The sequence below is a fragment of the Rhineura floridana genome, chromosome 8 (assembly GCF_030035675.1).
Source record: "Rhineura floridana isolate rRhiFlo1 chromosome 8, rRhiFlo1.hap2, whole genome shotgun sequence".
In the NCBI taxonomy this organism is placed as follows: domain Eukaryota; kingdom Metazoa; phylum Chordata; class Lepidosauria; order Squamata; family Rhineuridae; genus Rhineura; species Rhineura floridana.
This window is the reverse complement of record NC_084487.1, coordinates 130,413,976-130,427,430: the sequence shown is the minus strand read 5'-3', so window position 1 is coordinate 130,427,430 and position 13,455 is coordinate 130,413,976. Positions and strand designations below refer to the sequence as shown.

Sequence of the window (13,455 nt, the reverse complement as noted above, 5' to 3'; positions counted from 1 at the left end):
AAAGCTTTAAAGGTCAAGGACAAGATCTTAAACTGCGCCCGGGAACAAACCAGCAGCCAGTGTAATTGTTGTAAAAGGGGTGTTGTATGAGCTCGTGAGTCCGCTCCCATTAGCATCCTAGCTGCCGCCCTTTGCACTAATCTAAGCTTCCGAGCTGTTTTCAACAGAAGCCCTACATAAAGCGCATTGCAGTAGTCTAATCGAGATGTGACTAAGGCATGTGTTACCTTCGTCAAATTGGATGTCTCTAGAAACGGGCGCAGTTGGCGAACCAGTCGTAACTGGGCAAAAGCGCTCCTGGAGACTGCCGAAACCTGGGCTTCTAAGTTCGAAGCAGAATCCAGAAGCACACCCAAACTGCGAACCTGAGACTTCAGGGGGAGAACTACCCCATCCAACCTTGGCAAATTCCCTACTTCCAGATCAGTCATATGACTAACAAGGAGCACTTCTGTTTTATCCGGATTTAATTTCAGCCTATTCAACTTCATCCAGCCCATCACTGAGGCCAGGCACTGGTTCAGGGATAAGACGGCTTCACTAGTATCTGGAGGAAAGGAGAAATAAAGCTGAGTGTCAAAATGTGTTTGTATTTTGACCAATTTGTAGGGCAGTCCAATATCTCAGAGAGGAGGTCAGGTCTCCTGCTCCCCTGGTGCATTCACTATAGCTGCCCAATTTCCCTGCTTTTTAAAGTTTGATAGAAATATCTGTGGGCTATAAGTACATTCTTAAACCGCAAGGGTTTTTTGCCTATTAGTAAATATATTATTGGGTCATTGTCAATATTTCATCACTTTAATCAATGTGTTCATTTGTTATGGAAGGTGCCTCTGTCGTGTGCTAATCTATGAATAACACTCAACATGCCCTTGACTTGCTTTGCTTTATTGCATAGTGACTGTTTAATTGTTCTCCTTCAGAGCCTTGATCTCTTACTTGAGACTTCTGCTATCTAAATATCTTCTTGTGATTTCATTTCAGAATCCCAGTAACACGTGACAGACTGCTGTATGCAGTGATGTTGCAGAGGTGTCCCACAATAATATTTGACTTTTTATGAGGCGGCTGAAGAATGCAAAAGGTAGAGAAGATATACAATACCTTTTATTATTTTAAACATTGATCAAGCTGATCAATACTCCTACTTCGTTACAGAATGTCTTATGGTAACGGTGAAACTGGTGGGTACCCAATGTATCACCTTTGCAGTAGAGTTCAGTGTCCTGATTCACAAGTGGAGAACCTGAATGGACACAGGAAGTCTGCAATCATTTTGGAAGTAGGAACAAACTTAAACAGTATGCAGTACTCTTCTGTGGCACTTGATCCTGATTCTTTGGTGACGAATGGATCAAAAATCCCTCCAAACTCTGAAGAGGAACATTCACATAATCCTGCTTTCCAGATAAACAGTGAATCTATGACAGGGAGTGAGGTACGCCAGCCCTACACTACAAAATGCTTTTCCAGCCCGTATTTAACCAAAACTAGTATGCAGGGAGATGTGTACAACTTTCTGGAACGGCCCAGTGGATGGAAGTGTTTCATTTATCACTTTACAGTGTAAGTACCTACCTTTTTCATATGACTATTGTCTTGTTGTGAACCTGCACTTTTTTGGTTGCAAAGAAAGTAAAGTATTGACCTTAATCTGCAAATACATTCTCTGTGAATGTGGATCAAATAAAATGCTAGCACCAGAACAAACCAGGATACAGTGCCTTGCAAAAGTATTCAGACCCTTGACCAATGCTCTCATATTACTGAATTACAGATGGTACATTATAATTTCGTTCTGTATGATATTTTATTTTGAAACACGAACTCAAAATCAATTATTGTAAGGTGACATTGGTTTTCTGTTAGGAAATGTTTGTAAGAAACATAAAAAACTGAAAGATGTTGCTTGCATAAGTATTCAACCCCCACACATTAATATTTGGTAGAGCCACCTTTCACTGCAATAACAGCTTTAATTCTTTGGGGATAGGTATGTACCAGATTGCACACAGAGGAATTTTGGCCCATTCTTCTTGGCAGATTCGCTGTAGGTCATTCAGGGTGGTTGGATGTTGCTTGTGGACTGCAAATTTCAAAGAGTGCCACAGATTCACAATGGGATTGAGATCAGGACTTTGACTGGGTCACTGTAGAACATTCACCTTTTTGTTCTTGAGCCACTCCAGTATCGCTTTGGCCTTGTGTTTGGGATCATTGTCCTGCTGAAAAGTGAATTTCCTCCAATGCTTCAGTTTGTTAGTGGACTGAAGCAAGTTCTCTTGCAGTAATTCCCTATATTTTGCTCCACCCATTCTTCCTTCAATTTTAACAAGGTGCCCAGGCCCTGCTGACGACAAGCATCCTCACAGCATGATGCCGCCACCACCATACTTCACTACAGGGATGGTGTGTCTTGAGGCATGGGCAGGTTTGCGCCACACATAGTGCTTTGAGTTTTGGCCAAAAAGCTCTATCTTGGTCTCATCTGAACACAAAACCTCCTCCCACATCGCAGCTGGGGCATTTTCATGCTTTCTGGTAAACTCCAGATGTGCTTTCAGATGGTACTTTTTGACTAACGGCTTCTTTCTTGCCACCCTCCCATACAGGCCAGTGTTATGCAGAGCTCTTGATATGGTTGACTTGTGCACCATTACTCCACTCCCAGCCACTGAACTCTGTAGCTCCTTCAAAGTGATTGTTGGCCTCTCTGTGGCTTTTCTCACAAGTCTCCTTCTTGTTTGAGCGCTGAGTTTTGAGGGACGGCCTTTTCTTGGCAGTGCCTGGGTGGTGTGATGCAGCTTCCATTTCCTGATTATTGATCCAACTGTGCTAACTGGGATATCCAAACACTGGGATATTATTTTGTACCCTTTTCCTAACCTGTGCATTTGTATTACATTATCTCTCACTTCTGTAGAATGCTCTTTGGTCTTCATTTTCCTTCAGATCCACAACCTGACCAATGATCCTTCAACAGAGGTTTTTATCCTGACAATGTGACAGCAACTTTAATAGTTCTCAGGTGGAGGCCAATAGTAAGGTAACTGTGTCCTCAACAGGGCAATTTCTTTCATCTGTGGGAGCTTCCACAGCAGAGAGGTTAAATACTTATGCAAGCAACATGTTTCAGTTTTTTAATGTTTCTTACAAAAATTTCCCAACATAAAATCAATCTCACATTATAGTAATTGATTTTGAGTTTCAGTGTTTCAAAATAAAATATCATAGAGAATGAAATTACAGTGTACCATTTGTAATTCAGTAATATGAGAGCATTGGCCAGGGGTCTGATTACTTTTGCAAGGCACTGTATGTGAAGAACCCACCCATCCACTCACTAACTTTTGGTTTCCCTCAAAATTCCTTAAATGTTTGCCAGAGGATGAATCCTCAAAACCACTCTGAGTTTTTTTTATGCAACATATTGGTGACCATTCTAGAACACAATAATGTAAATATTTATCTGGTGAGATGTGTAGTAGCTAAGAATATGATCCATGACTAAGAAGTCTCTTACAGACAAATCTTACTTCAATGATGAAGTTACCAACTGTCCTTAGGTAAACTGCTGTTTTCTCAGCCTTAGCACAATACATACCCTCTATTTACAGTGTCAGGGTAATGCTGACCAAACAGACTATTAGGAGAATGTGCATGGAACACTCCCACACTCAGAAAGCACTATATCAAGTTCTAAGGTAGTATTAATGGTTCATCTGAGCACCTGCATTGACAAATCTACCTTTTCTTTAGGCATTATTGAGCCTTGCTTTATCAAGGCTCACTATTTTTTACCCATCATATTTTTATAATTATGTGGAAACAGGTAACATTAATAATGAAATAATTCCATGTAACTTAGCATCAGACCTCTACATAAGTTCCTTTGAAGCTACCTGCAAAAAGGATGACTGAAGTGGTTTAAAATGTTCTAGGCTGTGTACACACTACAGTTTAGTATGCATTCAGTGAGGTCTGTGTACAACTTTTTTTAGCATTATGCACATGTCAACCCTGATCCAGACATATCCCGTTTCTTTCAATGTTAATGCATTTTTTCACAAACCACAAAATCTGATTATTACAATGCTATATGTCAGTCTTCTTAACGTGCCTAGATCATAGCAACCAATTCTGACTGTGCAAATTGTGACAGATTTTAATCATATGAATTTACCTGAAAATAAGTTCCATGGAAATTGCAGTGCAACCCTAACCATATCTTCCTCACATAAATAAGTCATGTTGAATTCAATAGGGCTTGCTTTCAGGTAGGTGAGGTTAGGATTGCAAGTTTATGGAAATTTGAATACATTTCCATAGGATTAGACTGTACAGAGTATGGAGTAGGGTTGCCGATGCAAAACAGAAGGCTTCTGCATCTTTAATAGCTGTACAGAACACAGCTATTACAGGTACAGGCGTTCTGCGTTTTTTTGCATGTGGTCGCCCAATCCCATGGCGACACATTAAAGTACCCCCATTTCCTGCTTGTTTCTGTATGTGGTCTCAGTGTGATGGGGGAATGACATTAATTTTTAGGCCCCGTCAGAGAGCCTGAACCTGGTCTCAACTTTGGCTGTTTTTATTAAGAAGGCTGGGAGGTGAGCGGAGACTGAAAACAACCACCCCCCAAATGAATAGCTTTAATATGAGAAGAAGCTATCTCTGTATGACACAACAGATACTCCTGTTAACGCATGTTTGCTCTTTATTGTCCTCCCCATCCCTTACTGATTTTGTAAATAAAGACTGTTGGCGAATCATGAGAGCTTGCTGAGTGAAAAGAACAAGACCTCCTTTCAAGGTCTATACTAAAAGTGTATAATCAAGTCTAAAGCTTAAACAGATTTCATTTTTGTTGATTCAAATATATAAATAGTCATGGCTAAGCCTATTTGGAGCTAGGACTTAGTTGTCTCACTAAAAAAGCATTTGAAATATGAAATATTAGTGATGAGAGCAAACAGTGTGACCTTCCTTTTTTACATTTTAAACAGAATCATTTCACAGCAATATTCCTAGGAGACTGAGACTTCACAATTGAAAGCTTTTTACATATCTGACTAAATGTAACCCCAAATACTTACTGATTTTAAAATGTGAAACTTGAACTTCATCAAGGAAAATAAAAAATATTTAATACTATGAAGGTAACACAGTAGCCAGCATATACTTCTCCTACTGAGGCTTGAATATAAAACATTCAATGTATTTATAAAGTGCTGATTGCAGGCTTATTAATATACTAGGCTCTGCACTCCTGCTTCTTCCATTTGCCAGCACCACCCCACCTCCCACCTCCATTAACCTCCTAGAACTTCCCCTTCTTTTCCACAGTCTGAACTCCATTTCTGAAACCATTTCACTTCTATTATGAAGCCCTGCCTTGCACCCATTTTCACTTACACCCCAAGTACGTTCCTCCCCCCTTCCTTTTGTGCAATTCCCCTTTGCAGACAAACCACCTCCATAGTAACCTCCTACACCTTCCTCCTCCCAAACAGGCCGGACCTGGCAACCAAGAGGTCTTCTGTATCTTTAAAAGTTGTGTAAGGGGAAAGGAGAATTCCACCTTGTGGTTTTTCCCATTACAGAGTTGCAAGAACACCTGCATTTGGCTGACTCTCTCTTCTCCTAAAGATACAGGATCAGTCTCAGGCCATGAACCTGGCAACCCTACCAGGAACACATTTACTTTAACTGAGGTATTACTGTATTTAAAATGTATACTTTATACACTCACTGTGTGTGTGTTGGTTGTGCACTGACATGCACGTCACTGTGTACAATGTACTCACAAGATTTACTGACACACAACAAAGTGCTGATGAAGACAGACACAGAAGACAACACAGGTGTAAATAAAATGCAAGCCTAACCTAAAAAAATTAGGGTCAAAATTCAGGGGCACTGCATAAGTAATTCAGACCGAGGAACATTTTTTTTCTTTTTTAGAATAAGGATGGGACTGGGATTTATTGGGAAAGAATAGAAAACAAACAGGTATATATGAAAGCTGGTAGGGTATTGAAGGAACAATAAAAGACAAGCCGAACAAATGCCACCCAACTCTTTCTAATGTTCAGAGAACTTACAGAAGAGTAATAGGCAGTGAGAGGAACTGCTTTTAACCCTTCACCACCCCCACCGCCCAAGCACTGTGTTTGGCGAGTATTGGGTGAGATTCTGGATCTGGACTGGAAGCTAGAGCTGTTGATGAGCAAAGTCCAGCTCCCCTCTTGCCCCTCTTTCCACACTGACATTCTCATTGTATGTTGCAGCTCTTGGAGACAGGCTGTCCGGTTTTCTTAGAGTGTTTTGAGCTCTGACGTGATTCGGATCCAACCCTATGGCCAAGATGGGGGGACATAAAGAAATTACACTTTTCTTCTCCTTTACACATGAGGACTACCTGTTTCTTGCTACGTGTATAGTTCAAGCTTTTGCCTGCACTGGAAGACCAAGCCAGGGGATGGGGGTCACTAGCAGAATTTAACCTGCCGATTCTGTTATGTCTGTGAGCTTCCTACTTTGGATTTCTAAAACATTGCTCTCTTTGGCCAGGTCATATAGCAGAGGTGAGACAGACAAAGTTAGGGCAGAATCTGTCACAATCGGGACTGGAGGAACCTGAAGGGCAGGGAAAGATCTGTGTCAGAATTTTCTGCCTAAGATAAGATGGAACCTGGTAGGTTAGGGATGAAGGAGTCTGGCAGAATGTCAGGACTGGCACCAGAGGGTGGCTAGGTTGGGCCCTGGCTGAGGGTCCTTGCGGTCCAGAGTGGCCCCTGAAGGGCCCCTCCTTAGGGTGGGAGGGTTATGCTCCCGTTCTGCCATCTGCAGTAGCATCAGCATCTGACCCTGTTGCGGATTGCAGAGAGGGAGCTTCCAGCCCCCCCCATACAACCACAGGGGCGCCCCACCTACCTCTTCTTTTGCAATGAATGTTGTGTGTACTGCACGTGCATACCCACTATCAACCAAGACAGACTGGGTGTCTGATCTGCGGGTGGCGCAAGAGCAGAATCTGTTCTTCAAGGAGAAGCTCTCCGAATTAGCAACACAGCCTCCCGAGGGGCAAGAGGACTTTGCGCTGAAGGGGGGGGTATTGTATCACCGTGATGCCATTTATGTGCCTCCTGGAGAGACGAGAGCCAAGGTCCTGCATCAGTGGCATGATTCCCCACTGCTGGGCATTTCGGAGTCTTTAGGGCTCTATAAGCAGTAACTAGGGAGTTTTGATGGCCTTGGATGAAACGAGCACTACATTCGGTCCTGCCCCACTTGTGCCCGGCCAAACACACCATGGGACAGCCGGCGAGGCTTTTAGAGCCACTCCCCACCCCTCAGAGTCCCTGGCAGATCGTCACCATGGATTTTTTTTCACCGATTTTCCTGCTTTGCAAGGAAAGACGACCATGTTAGTGGTGGTGGATGCTTTCACAAAGATGGCCCACTTCATTCTGTGCATAGGACTCCCAAGTGTGAAAGAGACGGCCTGCTTGTACGTGCAGCGTGTATACCGGTTGCACAGTCTGCCGGATGGTTTGGTCTCGGATTGAGGGATACAGTTTATGGCACGGTTCTGGTGTGTGATTTGGCAACTTTTACAGAGTGAACTGCGATTGTCGTCGGCTCATCACCCACAGATGGACGGGCAAACAGAAAGAGTGAATGCCACGTTAGAGCAATACCTGTGCTGTTATGTCAACTACCAGCAAGATAATTGGGTCTCCTTTTGCTCCTGGTGGAGTTTTCCTATAACAATGCTGTGCACATGACCATGCAACAAACCCCATTTTTTGCTAATCTAGGATATCACCCTCGGGCGTTTGCCGCCCCACGAGTCAGTCTGGCCATCCTGGCGGCAGAGGACTTTGTGCAAGAGCTTTAGGCTATGCAGCAGCTCTTGAAGGAGCAACTAGAGCAGGCGAAGGAGGACTACAAGAAGGTTACGGATCGACATTGTCAGGAGAGGGCACCTATCCGAGTGGGGACAGAGTGTGGTTGTCCACGCATTACTTACCAACACAGGGACATTGTCATATGTTAGAGGATCGCAGGGTGGGACCCTCTGAAGTGGAGGTGCAAATCAATCCAGTGGCCTTCCGCCTGAAACTGCCTCCCACCTTCAAGATACACCCCATGTTTCTTCGCTCCTTGCTGATGCCAGAACACCCCCAGATCCTCACAGAGTGCCAGAGAAGCGGTTACCCCATCTCATCGTGGATGGCCAGGAGGAATACAAAGTGGAATGGATTCTGGACTCGCAGAAGCGCCGGGGAAGACTTCAGTATTTAATTCACTGGAAGGAATACGATCCATCGGAACGCTCTTGGGAAGCAGTGGGTGATGTTCATGCACCAGACTTGGTGAGGGAATTCCATGATGCCTACCCAGACAAGCCCAAGCCCAGGGGGTGGAGGGGAATGGTGCATGGAGGGGCGGGATGATGCTGAGCCCCAGCTATCCCAAGCGCATCAGGGAGAGTGGGCAGAGGAGGATGAGACTTTTGAGAGCATTGAGGGAGAGGGAACACTAGCCACTTTCCAGTTTCTCTGGACAATCCTCCGGGCGACTTAGACCCTGCTCCACCTGAAGGTGCCTTGCCACCGGCAAGTGCTCTGCCAGAGCCATTGGGGAGCAATCTCTTTCGTGTGCCAACTCCAACCCCCCAGGACTCCCCGCCTGGACCTTCAAATGTTCCCTGCCAACTTGCTCCCCACCTCCTGAAGCCAAGCCAGCACCTAGCGAGCCTTTACTGTCCGATGAGCAGTCAGAGGCTCGCCCTCCCTCGCGCAGGGCGAGATGACGCGAGAAGCCGGACAGTCAGAGGGTGGAACCAGGCAGGAGTCGGAGATTACGGGCAAAGACCTTCCCTACTTAAGGCGGCGCCCCCCCCCGATTAGAGTGCTGAGTCAACTTACTCCACACACTGCAGAGAATGTGCAGGTAGCATAGTTAGCATCAGTAGTGAGTCAGCATAGATAGGTCTATGAAGCGCACTGCTTTTGATATAACTGTGACTCTAATAAAGCAAGAATTATTGCCAGTCTCGCCTCCATCTCCTCTGTCGGGCTCTGGGCGGGACAGCTTCAACTGAAGTCTGCAGGCATGGATATTATGAAAAATAATCAGAAGAATTAGACTTGCTTGGACAGTATATCAGAGTATAAGCCTGAAGCTGCAGCATCCAGCGTTTAATGCAGGCTGGTGGTTGGAATGAAGCGTTGGTGAACATAGGTAGTAGCAGCTTATGATGTGTGATAATTGTAAAATGTGCGTACAGGTACAAGTGGAAGTGTAAACAACCCCACAGTACAGCAAAAGCTTCTATTTCCATTTATGAATAACGACATTCAACTGCTGAGTATCACTTGCATGTGCTATGGTAAAGATACGGCCATTGGAGTCAGTTTTTGTCAATACAGCCCCAAACACAACAGGCTCGCTTCTACTATGAATTATGTGTTTTTCTGGAGATCAAGATATGTCATTGTTGTGTCACTAGAAAGGGCTGCTTTAAGGTGTGATAAACTGTTTGATGCTTATCATTTCAAAGCTTTGGGTTTGCTGGTGAGCTCCCTGAGTTATGGGACTGGATTTGGGATGAGACGGTCATAGCATGTGGCAAGGCTGAGTTGGTTTCTGAGTTCAGATGAAGTCTGCGGGTCTGCAGCTTCTTGTATGGCTGCCACTTTCTTTGAATCAGGAGAAGCACCATGTGAAGAAAAAAAATAACCAAAAACTCTAGTTTTGTTTCGTTCTCATACTTCTCAGGATTCAGTGTGAGATTGTACTGCTGTAAGTGACTCAGAACTGCTTCAGGTCTGTCATAATGTTCCTTTTGGGTTGCCCTAAGCACAGGAATGCCATCCCTGAGGTTGAGCACTCCAAGGAAGCCAGAAAGAGCTTCTCAGATTACACTCTGAAAGATTTCAGAGGAAGAAATACTAAAGCTTTGTATTTTGTATCCCCAAAGACTCGCATGAGTGATAAATGTGGTGTTATATCTGGATTCAGGGTGAAGCTCCCGTTGGTAATATCCAGCTGTGAAAATAGGTTTGGAGAAAATTCTTGTCCAATTTAGGTCCAAAATAATGTCATACACAGTGGGTGTATGATGGCATTCTCATTGTATGGCTTTGTTGGCCAGACACATATACAGAGTCTGATTTTTCCTAGTTATGGGTTTCAGGGCAACTGCAGTTGGTGAAATTCATGGGATACGGCCTTCCACCTTCTCAATTGTATCCAGTACTTCTAAGCATTTCAGTTCCTCTTCTGCTAATTTCTACACATAAAAGGAATCTGATTATGTGGTAAAGCTGTAGGCTTCTCATTGCCATCGATAGTCCATATGCTTGTCTGTGCCACTGGACATCTTTGCGTGAGCTTGAAGAATCTGGTCTAGACAGGTTGGCTGGATGGAGATATTATGGATGAGCTTTAGAGCAATGGCTGTTTCATAGCTGAGAAGGGCATCAGTGCCATCATATGCAACATAAAAACATAGCTGTTGTATGGAGTTGCAGCTGTGTTTGGAACCGTCCACATATTGAAAATGGCTGTTGTGATCCACATGGATAAAGCTTCACATTTGTTTCTTGTCAAGTAGGTTTGTTAATGACCATGCTATAAATTCATTGTAGCATGACATTCACTCAGGCACCTGTATTGACAAAAATCTCTGTTTGTTGTTCATGTATGAGAATTTTACACCATGGTGAAACTCTACACCCAGTTTGTGCTTTGTATACTGGTAATATGGTAAAAGCAAATGGGTCTCTGAGAATATTAGCGGTTGAGAGATTACCTGCCACTGAAAATATCCAGCATTATCTGCAGAGTGAGAATCAGGATCAATTGCGTTAGCAGCCTTCTATTCCTTTGGATTCCTGTAGTGAGATGGCCTGACACATTTTTAGAGGGTGACCTTTATGATCTGCAGACTGCAGCAAAATAGCTCAACTTGTCACATTTACAACAGATATTCCCTTTGGCTGGCCAAGTGTACTCTTGAAGATATTGTCCTTCACAATGATAGCATGTTGTGTAACTAATGTGTGTGTCGTTCAAAGTCAGGCTCTCCCCATCACAGGCTTAATTACCACTGCTACTGTGCCTCTGCTAGCAACAGTGCAGGCATCCATTTGCTGAGGATGTATGTTTGCCATCTCATCATGCGAGCAGTGTCCTGGAGTCTAGGGAGCCGCAAATCTGAATCCCTCAATATTGCCGTCCTGAGGCATGGGAGAGGCATCCTTGTAATATCTGAGCTGACACCTGCCTGTTGATATTGCTGAATTCACGGGAAGCACCTAGGTGTCTCAAACATGCATGAAACTGATCCAAACATTCTCCCTGGTTCTGTCTGGCCTGGCAGAACGTAAATACTTCAAAATCAAAGTTTTTCTTTGGAGTAAAGTACTTTGTCAGTGCTTTCTTTGCTTTCATATAATCATCATTACCTCCTGCATCTGGGAGGATGGTAAAGATGTCACATACTTGTTCTCCAGCATAATGCAGAAGGAGAACACACTTTCTAGTATTGCAGTCTATTTCCATAGCACAGAACAAAATTCCCAGGCTCTAAATCCATTTATTGCAGCATGGCCATAAGGTTGTGTGAAAATGATGTGCATCATATGAGGGAAAGCCATAGTGGGTCTAGTTTTCTGCAGAAATTGGCCATCCCTGTACTACACCATACTGGCTCTTGTGGCACCAGGAGGAAGTACTGGAATAACATCTTTCTACTTGTGACATCACCCTTCCCCCAGGTCCTGTGCCACCTGGGAAAAGGAGATCCAGCCACAACAGAGTGCACCCCTCTGTCCGATCATTCTTTCCCTGCTTGCTGCCACCAGATAAAGGGGGGAAATGTTAGTACTAGACTGCATAAAAACCCTTGGGTCTCTCTGAAACCTCTCAAAGTAGCATAGTTTATGGCTCCTAGGCGTGGGAGGTATTTAAATAGAACAGAGAGCACAGCAGGTTGATTGCAGTGGGGGTGGGGGAAGTACACTAAGACAAAAGAATAAGGAGTTTTAGGAAAAGGATATTGTGTGCAAAAGTTGCAGAAAAGCAGTTTATTCCCCAGTGAAGCAAAACAAAGAGTGAAGCACAATCTTCTAACACTGGGTCTAACGACATAACCTGTAGCTATATCAGCTAAATATTTGCCGCCCTGGGCTCCTGCTGGAAGGAAGGGCAGGGTACAAATAAAATAATAAAATAATAAATAAATAAATATTCCTCTGTTATCCTCCATATAAACCCCATACACTCTCCTTGCCAAGCTTTTGAGCTTTCCTGAGTTCTTTCTTGGACTGCCTGATTCCAAGCTCGCTACCTGCAGATATAATCGCTGTTTACCTGAACGCTGCCAATCACAGGTTCTGCCCAGCAGCAGGAAGTTTGTAGCTTTTAGTTTTCCCTGGCTCAAACAAGAGATATATCACCCCTCACATACATAATGGAGTTCTGCTGCCTTCTCATTTGAGCCCCAGGGCAGGTATAGCCAGTAAACCCTATAGTCCCCAAACGGATAGAGAAGATATTCATTCCCATATGCTGCACAACAGTCCATAAAAGCCAAAAGTCCATGCCAACAGTCAATTTCAGCAAAGTCTAATTCCTTCACAATACTAAACATTAGTTTTTCCCTTCTTTCTCTGCCTATGTAGTGGATGAAATATGTTAGAAAACTAAAGGGCATCCAAATGATGAAGGGCCAGTACCACTCTAAAGCATATTGCTGCCTGAAGCAAAGCACAGCTGATGTCCTCCCCAGCCAGCCACCCTGCCCCAGCCAGCCACCCTGCCCCAGCCAACACTTCAGTGTTTCAAGATTCATACTGCAATTCCTGCCTTCATCTACACCCCCTCATGGTCTCACCTGAAGTGGGTCACTTCACCCTGCAGTTTGGCAACACTAACCCTGTGTTAACACTAAGTACAGTCATATTTGGTAATTTCTGGGTGGAGTAAGAAGTGTTTTAAGTACATTTGAGGTTTGAACTTGGAGACTAGGATGCTTAATGTAACAGTTATCTTGGTTACTGATACTAAAAACATTTGCAAGCAAATTAGCAAAGTGTTGCTCTCAATATTATCATGTTAGACCTTCACTCAGTTTTTATCTGTCGGGAAGAAGTTATCTTAAACTGCTTGAATTCTTAGAAATGCTATTTTTAGGTTGGAGCTTGATCCCCAAGCATGTTGTCATTCATATATGTATATAAACTTGCAGTTAGGTACTCATGCAGGTTACACAAGTTATAAGTTACGCACTCTTTGCTAGTTTTGTAGAATATTGAGGTGGAACAGAAGAACTGCTACACAATTGACTCCAAGTGGTTTTTTTTAGCTCTAAAAGAAACGTGAAGCTTGTTTACAACATAGCAGCATGATTATTCACTAGTGTTGACAAGAGTAACGTTA

At 43.7% G+C, this 13,455-nt stretch overlaps 1 protein-coding gene across 1 annotated transcript in view; it reads left to right on the top strand.

Moving 5' to 3' along the window:
- The first annotated feature begins 1,159 nt into the window (after positions 1-1,159).
- Positions 1,160-13,455, top strand: part of LOC133363374 (potassium voltage-gated channel subfamily KQT member 1-like) — a 566,236-nt gene continuing 553,940 nt past the window's right edge. The window contains exon 1 of the mRNA XM_061582770.1: positions 1,160-1,566. Coding sequence (XP_061438754.1) covers positions 1,160-1,566 — 407 coding nt within the window. The remainder of the gene's footprint in view (positions 1,567-13,455) is intronic.